The sequence below is a fragment of the Saccopteryx bilineata genome, chromosome 1, assembly GCF_036850765.1.
Source record: "Saccopteryx bilineata isolate mSacBil1 chromosome 1, mSacBil1_pri_phased_curated, whole genome shotgun sequence".
In the NCBI taxonomy this organism is placed as follows: domain Eukaryota; kingdom Metazoa; phylum Chordata; class Mammalia; order Chiroptera; family Emballonuridae; genus Saccopteryx; species Saccopteryx bilineata.
The window spans coordinates 135,960,908-135,976,647 of NC_089490.1; the positions used below are offsets into that span (position 1 = coordinate 135,960,908).

At 47.9% G+C, this 15,740-nt stretch overlaps 1 protein-coding gene across 2 annotated transcripts in view; it reads left to right on the forward strand.

The window, feature by feature from the left end:
- LOXL2 (lysyl oxidase like 2) overlaps positions 1-15,740 on the forward strand; it is a 109,188-nt gene that overhangs the window by 28,385 nt on the left and 65,063 nt on the right. For both annotated transcript variants that reach the window (XM_066267424.1, XM_066267434.1), the window contains exon 2: positions 10,250-10,672. In XM_066267424.1, coding sequence (XP_066123521.1) covers positions 10,318-10,672 — 355 coding nt within the window. In that variant the 5' untranslated portion in view covers positions 10,250-10,317. The remainder of the gene's footprint in view (positions 1-10,249; positions 10,673-15,740) is intronic.

Below are 15,740 nucleotides of genomic sequence, written 5' to 3' on the forward strand. Positions count from 1 at the left end.
ACCCGGCATGCCCACCAGGGGGCGATGCTCTGCCCATCTTGGGGCGTCACTCTGCCGCAATCAGAGCCACTCTAGTGCCTGAGGCAGAGGCCACAGAGCCATCCTCAGCGCCCGGGCAAACTTTGCTCCAATGGACCCTTGGCTGCATGAGGGGAAGAGAGAGACAGAGAGGAACGAGAGGAGGGGTAGAGAAGCAGGCGGGCACTTCTCCTGTATGCCCTGGCCAGGAATTGAACCCGGGACTCCTGCTTGCCAGGCTGATGCTCTACCACTGAGCCAACCGGCCAGGGCTACCCTATGACTTTTGGTTGCAGTATTTAAGCCATTTACATTTAAAGTGATTATAGATAGGTATGTTTTTATTGTCATTTTATTCTTTTAACTATGTTCCTGTTTGTTTTTCTTCTTCCTTTTCTTCTCCTTGTTCTTCTTCTTCTTAAAGAAGGCCCTTTAACATTTGTTGTAATACTGGTTTGGTGGTAATAAACTCCTTTAGCTTTTTCTTGTCTAGAAAGTTCTTTATTTCTCCTTCCATTTTAAATTATATCCTTGCCTTAGTTGTAGGTCCTTGCTCACTTTGAATATTTCATGCCAATCCCTGCTGGCCAGAGCTGTAAGTAGCTGTGAATGATATTTTGTGCATTGACCCTTTATGAGGTTACCTGTATCTCTGCAGACTCCCATCTTTTCCTGGCAGACAGAAACCTCGCTGCTTTTCACAGCCAAATGCTATGTGGGTGCCTCTTCCCGGCTCATGCTCTGGGCCAAGAGCCTGGCTTGGGCTTAGATCCCACACTTCTCAGGGGAAACCTCCATCCTAAGAGCTGAGATATCCCTCTGGAACCTCAGCTGCCCCCCGTAGGAGTGGGGCCAGCCCTTTTCATGTCTCTCCCCTTCCTACCAATCTCAATGTTGCTTCTTCTGTGAATCCTTGATCATAAGACTTCTCTTCATTTAGTCTTGTCTTGGTTATCCAGGATGATTGTTCTCAAATCTAGTTGTCACTCCAGTTTGGTCCTGGGAGGAGGTGAGTGTAGCTTTCACCTACTCTGCCACCATCTTGGATGTAAGGCCAGTAGGCATGGCCACTACAGCCGCCTGACCCGTACAGGTTCGCATTAGATTCGGACAGATGGTAATGAAACAACGGAGCCAAGAACTGGTGGGCCGTCACCTAGCTTGCACCCGGCGGGCAAGTAAAAACACACACTGGGCTCCAAAACCCACTCATTCAGTGCTCACAAAGCTACTGACTTATCCAAGTTTCCTAGAATCAAAGGTTTCTAGCTCACCAGCCTCATTCACCTCTGTTCCCTATCTCCTTCTCCTGCACAAACTCTGCATAAACTGGCTTCTCCTTCAACACTCCACCATCTTGGCTGCTTCTCTTCTCCTGCATGTGGCCTTTCTCTGCTCTCTCCTCTAATGCTAATCTCAGGAACTGAGAGAGAGCAAACTCCCAGTTTGCCCCACTTTATAGTATAGAAATCAAAACCTTTAATCCAATTACAAACAAGGAAGTCTCTGATACAAAGTCACTTATCTGAGGCATAATGGGATTCCTCATGAGAGTGCACCTCTCTACATCAAAAAGGGTGGGAAAGGCTTAGTTTTATAGCCTTAGGCTATAAGAATCCTGCCTGCTTACAGCCTGTCCCCCACATCCAATGCAAACTATTAGCGAGCAAACATATATATCATATTTACAAACTTATTTGACCAACATTGGATCTCCCTGATTTTTACTTAGATTTACCTGCATAGCAATCCCTTCTATACCCTTTGTTCCTCCTGCTCCTCCCTACTATCATCTTGGATCAGTTTTCCTTTGGCCTGAAGAACTTCCTTTACTTTTAGCACCTTGTGGATCCTCTGATAACTTTTTTTTCCATTTTCATTTGTCTGAAATGTCCTTATTTTACCTTCATTTTCTCCAGCAGTTTCAGAATTCTAGGTTGACTGTTGCCTTTTTTCCAACCCTTTGAAAAATATCAGGTCATGATGTTCCTCCTTTGTTTTCTGTTGAGAGTTTAGCTGTTGGTCTTATCATTGCTCCTTTGAAGGTAATGCTCCTTTTATCCTCTGGCTGCCTTTTTTTTTTTTTTTTTTACAGAGACAGAGAAAGAGTCAGAGAGAGGAATAGACAGGGACAGACAGATAGGAATGGAGAGATGAGAAGCACAATCTTCAGTTTTTTGTTGCGCATTACGACACCTTAGTTGTTCATTGATTGCTTTCTCATATGTGCCTTGACCACGAGCCTTCAGCAGACTGAGTAACCCCTTGCTCGAGCCAGCGACCTTGGGTCCAAGCTGGCTTTTGCTCAAACCAGATGAGCCTGCGCTCAAGATGGAGACCTAGGGGTCTCGAACCTGGGTCCTCAGCATCCCAATCCGACGCTGTATCCACTGTGCCACCGCCTGGTCAGGCCCTCTGGCTGCTTTTAAAATTTGTCTTGGATTTTCCGCAGCTGGATTTGGATGTGCTGAGATATGATTCCTATGTAAACTATACTACTTGGGTTGATAATCTGTCACCATTTTTGTATAATGCTTGGCCATTATCTCTTCAAACAGTTCTTTCCTACAGAAAATTCTCTCTCCTTACTTGAAGAATTCCAAGTATGTAGATGCTAGAGCTTTGTAACAATAGAACACACCCTGTGCTCTGACTTCTGGAGTCCAGCCCCTCCTAGACTCCTATCTGAATGTCTGGGGCAAATCAACAGGCCCTACCTCCTGTTAGCAAGCTCTGAACTCCTTTTTTTTTTTTCTTTTTTACAGAGACAGAGAGTCAGACAGGGACAGACAAACAGAAGCGGAGAGATGAAAAGCATCAATCATTAGTTTTTCTTTGAGCACTGTGTAAAGCCAGGAGCCAGGGCCAGGGCCACTATCACAGCAGCCCGGCCCATGCAGGTTCACATTGGATTCGGACAGTCGGTAAAGAAACAAAGGAGCCAAAAGCAGTTGGGCTATCATCTTTAATTCTAGCTTGCACCCAGCGGGCAAGTAAAAATACACACTGGGCTCCAAAACCCACTCACATTCAGTGCTCACAAAGCTACTGATTTATCCGAGTTTCCTAGAATCAAAGATTTCTAGCTCACCAGCCTTATTCTCCTCAGTTCCCCAATCTCCTTCCTTATCCCAGATACAAACTCTGCACAAACTGGCATCTCACTCAGCACTCCGCCATCTTGGCTGCTTCTCCTGGCCTCCTCCACGTGGCCTCCTTCTGCTCTCTGCTCTGCTCTCTCCTCTAATGATAATCTCGGGAACCAAGAGCGCAAGGTCCCGCTCTGTCCCCATTTTATAGTGTAGAAATCCAAACCCTTAATCCAATATACAAAATAGGGAAGTCTCTAATACAAAGTCACTTTCTGAGGCATGATTGGATTGTACCACCCCACATCAAAAAGGGTAGGAAAGGCTTAATCCCAAAACCAAGCCCCAGGCTACAAGGATTCTGCCTGCCTTTAGCCCACCCCAACACACATTAATATCACCTGGGCGATGGCCTCCTCGTGTTATCTTTAACAAAGTGAGCATAATACATTTTATCTGCCCAACACACTGCTACACCTTAGTTGTTCATTGATTGTTTTCTCATATGTGCCTTGACCACGGGCCTTCAGCAGACCCAGTGTAAAACCAGTAGCCAGGGCCACCATCACAGCCACCTGGCCCATGCAGGTTCGCATTGGATTCGGACAGTCAGTAAAGAAACAACAGAGTCAAAAACTGGTGGGCCATCATCTTTAATCCTAGCTTGCACCCGGCGGGCAAGTAAAAACACACACTGGGCTCCAAAACCCGTTCACATTCAGCGCTCACAAAGCTACTGATTTATCCGAGTTTCCTAGAATCAAAGGTTTCTAGCTCACCAAACTTTTTCCCCTCTGTTCCCCTTCTCCTTCCTTCTCCCTGCACAAACTCTGCACAAACTGGCTTCTCGCTCAGCACTCCGCCATCTTGGCTGCTTCTCCTGGCCTCCTCCATGTGGCCTCTCTGCTCTCCTCTCTGCTCTCTCTTCTCTAATGCTAATAATCCCAGGAACTGAGAGAGCACGCTCCCATTCTGCCCCCATTTTATAGTGTAGATTCATAACCTTTAATCCAATATACAAAATAGGGTAAGTCTCTAATACAAAGTCACTTCTCTGAGGCATGATGGGATTGCACCACCCCACATCAAAAAGGGTGGGAAAGGCTTAATCCTAAAACCAAGCCCCAGGCTACAAGGATCCTGTCTGCCCACAGCCCGCCCCCAACATACATTAATATCACCTGGGCGATGGCCTCCACGTGGGCAGTGCCATCTTTAACAAAGTGAGCATAATATATTTTATCTGCCCAACACTCGTAACCCCTTGCTGGAGCCAGCGACCTTGGGTCCAAGCTGGTGAGCTTTTTGCTCAAACCAGATGAGCCCGCACTCAAGCTGGTGACCTCGGGGTCTCAAACCTGGGTCCTCCGCATCCCAGTCCGACGCTCTATCCACTGCGCCACTGCCTGGTCAGGCGCTCTGAACTCCTTTTTAAAAATAATTTTTAATTTTCCAATTACAGTTGACATACAATATTATATTAGTTCCATGTGTACAGTTCAGTGATTAGGCATTATATAACTTACTAAGTGATCATCCCAGAAAAGATCTCATATCCATCTGACACCATTAATAGTTATTAGAATATTATTGACTCTATTCCCAAAGAGAGAGAGCAAGAAATTGAAAACCTATTTAAAAAAATAATGACGAAAAACTTGGTGAAGCAAATAGACATACACGTCTAGGAAGTGCAGAGAGTCCCAAACAAGCCGAACTATTTTTGTTTCTCAGTCCTGGGAGGCTTCCAAATGCTTTGTTTAGTTAGCTTCTCAGTCTATTGGCCAATGCCTTGGAACTGGCAAATTCCTTGAGGGGAAAAGCGGTACAGTGAGGCTCACTTCAGTACAGTTCCTATCTCAGGACACTTGGCTCTTTGAGTCCTTTCTGCCTCGATAGCTCTCCGATATCTTCAAATATATGCTTTTGAATTTTATCTACCTTTTCCGGTTGTTCTTGGCAGGAAGGTCTATCTAGTACCAGCTAGTCTTCTGAAGCCAGAAGCATGTGGTACTGTGTGTAAATGACAAAGAGGTGGCTTCTGCCCCTTGAAGCTATGAGTTTTGCAGAGCCTGACGTGACAACAGTGTAAAGCACAAGCAAATGCTATTTTTAAGGGAATCCGAGAAGACATTTGTTCTGAATAGCAGGATCTGGGAAGGTTTCCTTCAATGAGAAGGATCATGACATAGGCTATTTGGAGGGGAAGGAAAGGGTGGGTAAGGAAGCACATTGATCTGGGTAGAGAGACTTAAGCCAAATATAGGTTGATATGATGGGACAGGAGACGTGTGAAGAGCTAAAGTGGGGACAAGGAGAGAAGTGTCATTGGAACTGAAGCTAGGAAATGTAGATACATGCCAAATTAAAAGGTGTCTATGTCCCAGGTGGAATTTAGACATTTTGTTTTGTTTTGTTTTTTCAGAAAGATAGTCAGAGAGAGGGATAGATAGGGACAGACAGACTGGAATGGAGAGAGATGAGCATCAATCATCAGTTTTTCGTTGTGACACCTTAGTTGTTCATTGATTGCTTTCTCATATGTGCCTTGACCGCGGGCCTTCAGCAGACCAAGTAATCCCTTGCTCGGGCCAGCGACTTTGGTCCAAGCTGGTGAGCTTTGCTCAAACCAGATGAGCCCGCGCTCAAGCTGGCAACCTCAGGGTCTCGAACCTGGGTCCTCTGCATCCTAGTCCGACGCTCTATCCACTGCACCACCGCCTGGTCAGGCTAGACATGTTTTTATATGTTATGGTGGATTGTTGAAGTTTTGGTAGCTTGGGGGTAACTACATAGTTCTGGCTTTGCCTGCACTCACGGTACAGCTCTGATGAAGTCTTTAGCCTTCTGTAGTTCCTAATTTTCTTCTCCACCCAGGCCTCAGGATCCCAGCGAAGTGTAATGTGCTTGTGGTTGCAGACGTGCTGTGATGGGAACGCAGTGTGGCTGGGCAGGGGAGGCTCAACTCTTTCCTTTAAAGCAGCGGTGGTCTGAAGGGGGCTATCATAGAACCCTGACAATTTCCTGGCCTTGCTTGTGAATCATAAGAGACAGATAGATGGCTGGATATTTAGTAAAAATGGAGATCCTTCCATAGTACTCAGTCCTGACTGTCCCCTGAACACTGTCATCTCCACCCCAGCACCCACCATGGGGACTGAATACTGCCTGGCCATCCCAACAGATGTGTAACTGTTCCTCTCCAAGTTAGGTCATCCCTCCTGAGCCGCTCTGTGCAGTTATCTGGTCCTTCCTTGATAGTGATGTGACATGAACTGAGGAATATAATTAGCCTAACCCTCTGGACCTGGTTAAAATGAAATGTATACTATCACCCTTTAGTTTCTACCGACTGGTCCTGGTTTTGCTTTTGGGGGCCCCATATCCCACCTCTATTTCCTTTTCCCCAAGACATACCTGCAGTCCCTTTAAGATAGTTTCCCCCACTCTGTGGACTATGTAAGGGCCAAGGCACATGAGCTAAATATGTACTTATTTCTTGTTATATGAGTGTAAAGCCAGTAGCCATGGCCACCATTACAGCCACCTGGCCCATGCAGATTTGCATTTGATTCAGGAAGACGGTAATGAAACAACAGAGCCACAAACTGGTGGGCCATTACCTTTAATTCTAGCTTGCACCGGCGGGCAAGAAATACACACAGTGGGAAAACACTGCCATTTCCATTCAGGGCTCCCAAAGCCACTGACTTATCCAAGTTTTCCCAGAATCAAAGGTTTGTACCTCACCAGCCTTATTCACCTCTGTTACCCATCTCCGTCTCTCTGCACAAACTCTGCACAAACTGGCTTCTCCTTCAGCACTCTGCCATCTTGGCTGCCTCTCCTCTCCTCCAGGTGGCCTTTCTCTGTTCTCTAGCATGGGCTCCTCTCTCCCATTTTATAGTGTAGAAATCAAAACCTTTAATCCAATATACAAACAAGGACGCCTCTGATACAAAGTCACTTAGTTGAGGCATAATGGGATTCCTCATGAGAGTGCACCACCCCCCACCATGCAACAGTCAAGGGTGTGGGGAAAAGCGTAGTTTTAAAACTACACCTTAGGCCAGGGGTCCCCAAACTTTTTACACAGGGGGCCAGTTCACTGTCCCTCAGACCATTGGAGGGCCGGACTATAAAAAAAACTATGAACAAATCCCTATGCATACTGCACATATCTTATTTTAAAGTAAAAAAACAAAACGGGAACAAATACAATATTTAAAATAAAGAACAAGTAAATTTAAATCAACAAACTGACCAGTATTTAAATGGGAACTATGCTCCTCTCACTGACCACCAACGAAAGAGGTGCCCCTTCCAGAAGTGCGGCAGGGGCCGGATAAATGGCCTCAGGGGGCCGCATGTGGCCCGCGGGGCCGTAGTTTGGGGACCCCTGCCTTAGGCTGTAATGACTTTGCTAGCTTACAGCTTGTGTCCCACACATAATGCAAACTATAAGCGAGCAAACATATACATCATATTTACAAACTTATTTGACCAACAATGAGCTTGCTATTGTTGGACTCCTAGGGGCAGGCTCTATCTTCGTAAGGTGACCATGATCTTGAGAATTTTACATTTTTGTTTATCAGAGTCTCCTATAGTGTTTATTATGTGCCATCCATTCAATCTTCAAAATAATTCTATGAGTGAGGTACAATTATTGTCTCAATTTTATAGCAAGGAGACTGAAGCACAGAGAAGGTAAGAATTTTGCCCAAGGTCATATGAGCTAGTAAGTGTCAGAATGAGGATTCAGACTCCAGAATCTGTCCAGCCCTCCTTGCCCTGATCACTGGATATTCAGCCTCTTTTCTGTTTGCCACGGAGAGCTTGATGCCTCCTCTGTATACAAAGAGCTGGCTGCTGTCAGCCCCTGTGCCCCTTGGACAGAATCTGTGAAGAGGGATGGAATTGTCACTGGGGCATTCTTGGCTTCCCCAAGGGTGAGGGATGAGTCTGAAGGCTGCACTCCGAGGCTGCTGCTTGCAGAAGCGACAGTTCAGCCAAGGACAAGCCCAGTGTACAAGCTGTTCACGGGGTTTTGCCCTGACCTCACTCAGCGGCCTCAGCCATCTTGTATTCCAGAGTGTGACATACCACCATCAGAGGCACGGGTGGGCAGTGTACTGGTGCATCTGAAGGCCTGGAGCTGGAAAGCTGAGCCCCAAGAAGGTCTGATGTATGTGCAGAGAGAACAGCAGCCTGTGAGCAAGTCAGGCAAGGACTCTAAGCCTCCTGTTGCTGTTCTCCGCCCCTGGCAGAAGCTGCTTCCATCCAGGGCCACTAACATCCAGAGGGATAGAGGGCATCCTGCATGGGAGTGCCCGAGAGTTCATACAGGACCCCTTCAGCGTGGCATCTCACCAGCAGCTCAGACCCTGGAACCAAATCACCCCCTTTTTTAAAAAAAATTTTAGTGAGAGGAGGGGAGGCAGAGAGACAGACTCCCACATGCGCCCTGACCAGGATGCACCTGGCGATCCCACTAGAGAGTGATGCTCTGCCCATCTGGGGCCACTGCTTTGTTGCAACCAGAGCCTTTATTTTATTTATTTTTATTTTTATTTTTTGGTGCCTGAGGCAGAGACCATGGAGCCATCCTCACTGCCCGGGGCCAATTTAGCCATGGCTGCTCCCCAACTGAGCCATGGCTGCAGGAGGGGAAGAGAAGAGAGAGAGAGGGAGAGAGAAAAGTGAAAGGGGGAAGGGTAGAGAAGCAGATGGGTGCTTCTCCTGGGTGCCCTGTCTGGGAATCAAACCCGGGACATCCACATGCTGGGCCAATGCTCTATCACTGAGCCAACTGGCCAGGGTCAAATCACCTTATTTAAGAAACGAGTCCATGACCCTGTAATATTCATTCTGGAGGAGCCAGAGAAGTCCTACCCTTAGAAGTGTGGGAGCTACTTGGGGACATGAAAATGCATAGAAAGAGTGCTAAGAATGTCTAGATAATAAGCCCTCTTGGAGGCAGAGCCCTGAAGGCTGCTTAAGCAATATGCTGCCTGAGGAGGTGAGATTTGAGCTACAGGGAATGAGATGTGAGAAGTGGGGAGAAAGAGAAGACTGTCCTGGCACCCTCTGCTTGCCCTTTGGATGGCTGCCCTCCCTCCCCACCACCTCCTATGACTAGGAGACCATACAGACACCACCAATGAGATTTGGTTGCCCCAGTCAGAGGCACCAGAAAGGGAAAGAGGACTGTAGGAGAGTGAGGCCAGGTGTCCACTGCTCCTGCCTCTGTTGCTGTGGGTTGGCTCTTTGACACTTTACTGAGGCCACAGCTCCAAACAGGTGGCCCTCCAAGCTTAGCCACTCTCAGCATCTGGTAACCACTCCCTCCCTAGTGCTTCCTGCCAGCGTGGTACCAGCTCTTCTCCATGGCCAGCCGGGGTGTCCCTGTTATCTCTGCTCCTATCTCCGTAGGCCTCTTTTAAAACACTGTCCTCAAATCTGTGTGTTTTGTTTCCTGCCAGGAACCCTAGTGGGGGGGGGGGGAGAAAAGGAGCATTTTAAAGATAGGGGAAGGTGGGAGTGAAAAGAAACGTGAGTATACAGACCTTTCAGGAATGAAAAGTGGGAGAAGGGAGGAGATGGGAGTCTGCAATGTCTAGGGCTTTACATACTGAGCAAAAAGGTATGCAGCCCCTTGGACGTTCTGTAGATTTCTTTTTTTTTTTTTTTTTTTTTTTTTTTCTTTTTTCATTTTTCTGAAGCTGGAAACAGGGAGAGACAGTCAGACAGACTCCCGCATGCGCCCGACCGGGATCCACCCGGCACGCCCACCAGGGGCGACGCTCTGCCCACCAGGGGGCGATGCTCTGCCCATCCTGGGCGTCGCCATGTTGCGACCAGAGCCACTGTAGCGCCTGGGGCAGAGGCCACAGAGCCATCCCCAGCGCCCGGGCCATCTTTGCTCCAATGGAGCCTTGGCTGCGGGAGGGGAAGAGAGAGACAGAGAGGAAAGCGCGGCGGAGGGGTGGAGAAGCAAATGGGCGCTTCTCCTGTGTGCCCTGGCCGGGAATCGAACCCGGGTCCTCCGCACGCTAGGCCGACGCTCTACCGCTGAGCCAACCTGGCCAGGGCATGACGTTCTGTAGATTTCTGTAACCTGCGTCCCTCCTCTCTTCCAGGAGACGCCTGCCTGGGGCCCCGAAGCACCCACTGCCCCTCCGCGAGGTCTCCCAGCCAGAGCACAGGCATGGCGAGGCGGGGAGGCTCCTGCCTGGGCTGCTGCTGGGCTGTGCTCTCCCTGTTCCTGCCGCTGAGCCTGGCACAGTATGAGGGCTGGCCCCACTACCTGGAGTACTTCCAGCAGCCTGCTCCTGAGTACCGCTCGCCTCAGGTGCCCTCCGACGTCCCCAAGATTCAGCTGCGCCTGGCGGGGCAGAAGAGGAAGCACAACGAGGGGCGAGTGGAGGTGTACTACAAAGGCCAGTGGGGCACTGTGTGTGACGACGACTTCTCCATCCACGCCGCCCATGTGGTCTGCCGGGAGCTGGGATACGTGGAGGCCAAGTCCTGGACCCCCAGCTCCTCGTATGGCAAGGGGGAAGGTAAACACTGTGGGCTTTGGAACTGGTGCTAGTGTCTCCGGGAATCCCCGGAACAGGCTTGCATGCGGTTAACCCGGAGGAGGACTCTGCACTCACAGTCGAGTCTGAATTCCTGATAGTACTCCACTTAAGCAGCCGTCTGTGTTTTTGCAGGAAGGCAGGAGAGGAGGGAGCTGGGGCAGGTACAGTGCCCACTGGCTGCTTTGCGTGGACATTCCTGACTTTAGCACACAAAGTCTGCTATCTTGGGTAAACCAGACTGGTTGGTGACTTTAGGCAGGAGCTGAAGTCAGTCTGTGCTCACTTCCCCAAGCCTGTGGCCTGCCTGTGGAACTGGTGCCTTTCTCCCCAGCACCCTTCCAAGGAGTTCCTTGTGCTCCTTCTCACAAAAGCTGCCGGAGGCTAGCCTTCCACTCTCCACACCCTCCTGCCCCGTAGTTCAACACTCACGTGCTATTTTGAGCTTGGTCATAAATGAACAGAGTTACTTTGAGTTTTCACTTTGATTGGCATATTCTTTCCTCCCTGGTTAAGGATATGTACATATATAGCGTCTTTGGCCTCAGTTTCCCAATCTGAAAGTTGGGCTATCAATAACTTTTAAAACTTTCATAGTTTATGGTCTTAAGTAAGGAAATAGATAAGGGTGAAGAGCATTATTTAAAGAAAACAAAACAAAAAAACAAGAGTTGAGAGTTGCCTTCCCTGACTTGGCTCACTGGACAAAAGCAGAGGTGCCCAAAGTCTTGCTCTGGATCAATGGAGTAATGTCACATCGATGGCATGAGAATCCCCTGGGCAGACCCATCCCCGATATTCTGGGTTAGTGTCTGGGCTGGAGTCTAAAACCCTGTGAATTCTGGAGGCCTTCCCAAGTGATTTGTATGCGTAGCTAGGTTTGGGATTCATTGAATTAGATCATTGCTGTGGTCCCTTCCAGCCCTGGCTTTCTGCTATTCTAGCAAGTGTAGGCGAAATAAAGCCCATATCATATGTATCTCACCTCTGTGCAGATGAACATAGGCTGTTGGAGTAACTGTGCTTGGAGTGAAATGTTCTCTGACGCTGACTCTGGGCCCTGCCACAGGGATGAGAGGAAAAGCAGCAAAAAAGAGTTAGCAAATGCTGAGCTTTTAAAATCATTGGACAGAGGAGGACGAGTGACGAAGAGTCCAAGAGTACTAGAAGGGTCATCTGTGTGGATCTTGAAAACATCAGGACTTAGGAAAGTGGTATCAAAGACAAGAAGGGAGAAACAAACACTAAACTAATTTGTCATATCTCCAGGACTTTAAGGATCGTGCAGTCCAATAAAGTGGAACTTGGGTTTACTTCACAAGAGACCTTTTAAATATAAGAGTATTTGGATTTCAGGTTAGGATTTTTAGCACTGGGTTCATAGTGGAAATTTAGTAAATATTAGCTGATTGATTCTTGTTGGTTCGGGAGAATAGTGAGAAGAGTTAGCAAACAGTACTTGACATGGTGACCAGAGAACGTGACCAGAGCCCTGGGTGTATTCCCATGGAGGAGCTGGGAATGCTGCAGCTGCTCCCGGCAGAGGGCACCCCTTCAGGAGTGCTCACTGTCATGACCCCTCTCAAGTTTAGGGTGTAGTAATAAAGCCAGGGAGAGACCCCACAGTTGTTAGGTTTTTCAGCCTGGCCTGTCAGTGGGTCTTTTCTCCCAAAACATCTCTGAGCTCAGGGAAATCACCAGCCCTGTTAGAGGGTTCCAGTAGGGGACAGCGGCCCTACTTCTTACCGTCTGGATGGGTCTCACAGCCACCTGAGCCTAGGACAGTTGCTTTCCGCTTCCTGTCCTTAGATCTGAAATCAGATCTGATCTCCAATGTACCCCTCCCCCCCAATTCTTCAGCTCGAGTGACAAAGCCAGCAGGTGACCAAGTGAGGCCCTGACAACTCTAACCAGGACAATCTCCATTTCCCTGACAGAGCCCAGGGGAACACTCTGGCTTTCGAGTGGAAGTTCTTTCATGATCTTCCTCTTCCAAATGGTCTGTTATTTACACATCTCTTCCACTTTCATCTCTTAGAGTAAATGAGTGGAAAGGCTAAAATGAAGTTTTGCTTCTGGGTAACTGGCTTTTTGTGTGCGGGGTTTCAGCCCCATATGTGTCCCAAGTACCACTTCCTTAGCTGCTCTGAAAGGGCCTCTGCTGCACCATGGCTGGAATCAGCCTGCCTTCTGGTGGGCAGAGCCAGGGCCGGCAGCTTCGGGATCAGGGCAGTCTAGTAATAGTTGATAGGCATTAAAGCATACAGGAAAAAGATTGTCATGGAACCAGGCCATATGAGAATACCATGCATGGTGGTGATGTCTTGGGCTAAGCAGAAATTTGTATTTCTACCATCTAAGAAGAAAATACTTGGTGAGAATATACAGAGGGTAGAATGATTGAGGGTGTCCTGAAGCTTCTTAAGAAAGCCATTCTTTGGTGTGAGTTCATTCCCATCAGCACCCCAGGGGCTAATTGCAAACATTCCTTAGGAGAAGTTATGCAGTCCCAGAAGTGTTTCTCAGCTCTTCACACCGCCTTCGCCCGCACATTGTCCAGCTCCTCTCACTGCAGCTGGAAGAAGGGCGCTGCTTCTTTCCCCCACCCCCACCACCCCTCCAGCAGTTTTGCTATGTGGTGTTCCAAGGAAGAGGCCACGTCAGACGCGCAGGGTCTTCTCCGTTGCTGGTACTTAGCAAGACAAACATTGGTTTGTTTTTGAAACAGCAATCGGTTAGCAAGCATATGTTTCAGTGGAACTTGATGGCTTGAAAACCAGGCCAAATTGAGAAACCAGTTGGAAAACCTCAGCCCAGATGTTTTCAATAAGCTGTTCCCCTCAATGCATTTGAAGGGCTCTCGTTGGAGCCCTGAGCAGCCATCTGTCATGGCGGACACGTTTCGGCAGGGCCTCGATGTCAGGAGACTGGCCCTGTGTTCTCCCCGACCATTCAGAGCCTCAAGATCTCCTTGGTTTTCTCGTCTCTGCAATGGGAGTGTTTTTATCTGCTTCATCTTTGCATCATGGAAACAAAAGTATTCTTTGTTTTTCTGACTTACTGGGAGGAGGAGGGAGAAAGGGAGGCTGGGTGTGTACTAGGCACACAGATTATCTCATTGAATATCCACGGCAACCTGTTTGTTGGTATCTATTGTTTTCTCTTTGGAAATGGGGACCAGGCTTGTTTAAGCAGTTAGTTCACTGAATCATGTAGTACCCAAGCCTGAGAGAGAATATGAACCCAGGTAATCTGACTCCTAATATTGCAGAGAGCTACATGCAGCCCTAGAAAGGTCACAGGTGTGATTCTGTTTCCTTTCATTTGTGGCTTCTATATACAAATCACTATTTGAAAAACCCTGTAGCGCTTTATAAAAATTATTTTATTTTTAATTACGGTAAAATACACATAACATTAAAAAATGTGCCCTCTTAACCGTTTTTCAGTATCTGGTGGGTTATGTTGAGTGCATTCAGTCCACATTGTGGTACCACCCAGACCAGCTCCAGAACACTTTCACCTCGTAAAACTGAAACTCTGTCCCCATTAAAAACCACTCCCCATTTCCTCTCCTCTAGTCCCAGCACCCCCATTCTACTTTCTGTCTCTATGAATCTGACTACTCTAAGGACCTCCCATAAGTGAGTCACACGGTGTTTGTCTTCTCTGATTGGCTTATTTCACTCAGCCTAACGAACCCAAGATTCACCCACGTTGTGCATGTGTTAGAACTTCCTTCTTTTTTAAGGCTGAGTAATATTCCCCTGTATAGATACAGCACATTGTGTCAATGTACACTGGGGTTGCCCCACTGTTGGCTAGTAGGGTACAGTAACGCTGTAAGGCACATGAGTGTGCTAATGTCTCTTTGAGGCCCCACTGTCGACACTTTTGGGTATATTCTCAGAAGTGGGAATTGCTAGATTGTATTGGTAATTCTATTTTTCACTTCTTGAGGAACTGCCATGCTTTTTGCCATAGTGGTTGTATCATTTTACATTCCTACCAATAGTGCACAGGATTCCAATTTCTCCACATTCTTGCCAAGATATTCTGTTTTTGTTTGTTTGTTTGGTAGTAGCCACCCTAGTGTGAGGTGGCGTCTCATTACCTCTGTCACTTTGCACACTGAGTTCTCTACTCATGCAGAGCAGGTGAAGGCACAGGGAGTGAGCAGGGTTGCACAGGGATGCCCAGGCAGACTGCCCTGCTGCAGCCCAGCCCTGCCTTCACCTGACTCCAGACACATAGGGAGGTGGCACTGTGGGTCAGTCTTTGAGTCGGTGGGTGGAAACCTCAGAGGGGACAATACTGAAAGGACCAGGATACCAGGTTCAGGGGGTGGCCATGAACATCACTTGCCCTCCCTGAACCAGAGCTCTGCATCTGTGAGCGTGAATAAAATGTCACCTCATCCAATAAAATGTCATCTTCATTCAATAAAATGTCATCTTCCCTGAGGTGTGGGGAAGTCAAGGAGTAACATATGTGAAAATGCCTTCAAAGACTCTGTGACAGGACAGCTTAGACTTCACTTGAGAGGCCGCAGTGCAGCCTCCGCTACAGATGGAAGGTGAGTCTGGCTTGTGCCCTAGTCAGTGTAGCTAAAATCAGTGGCATCATTGCTACCATTGTGAGGAACTCTGGGCCAACAGTACTGGGCACACGCCACGTGTTATCTCTGGTTTGCTCACATTCCTATGATTCAAGTGTCATTATTATCCCCTTTACTGACGAGACAAAAGGGCTTTGACCTAAGTTATATAGCTAAGTGGCTGAGCCGGAATTCAAACCTAGCTTAGTATTCAAAGTTACTGCTCTTTCCTCAAGAGCAGGTGACATCCAGGCTCCACTCGGGTTTCTTCCCTGTTCATGTCCAGTCTATCCATCCCTCTGGCAAGGAAATCCAGGTGGTCTAGAACTACATGCAATATTTTCACACACCAAAAATCAGTTGATGACCACACCCAGCTGCCAAGCTTAGAGGAAAATTCTCTTTCTGTGTACAACATTGGTGCCCCCAAAGATTCAAAACTTTAACATAGTG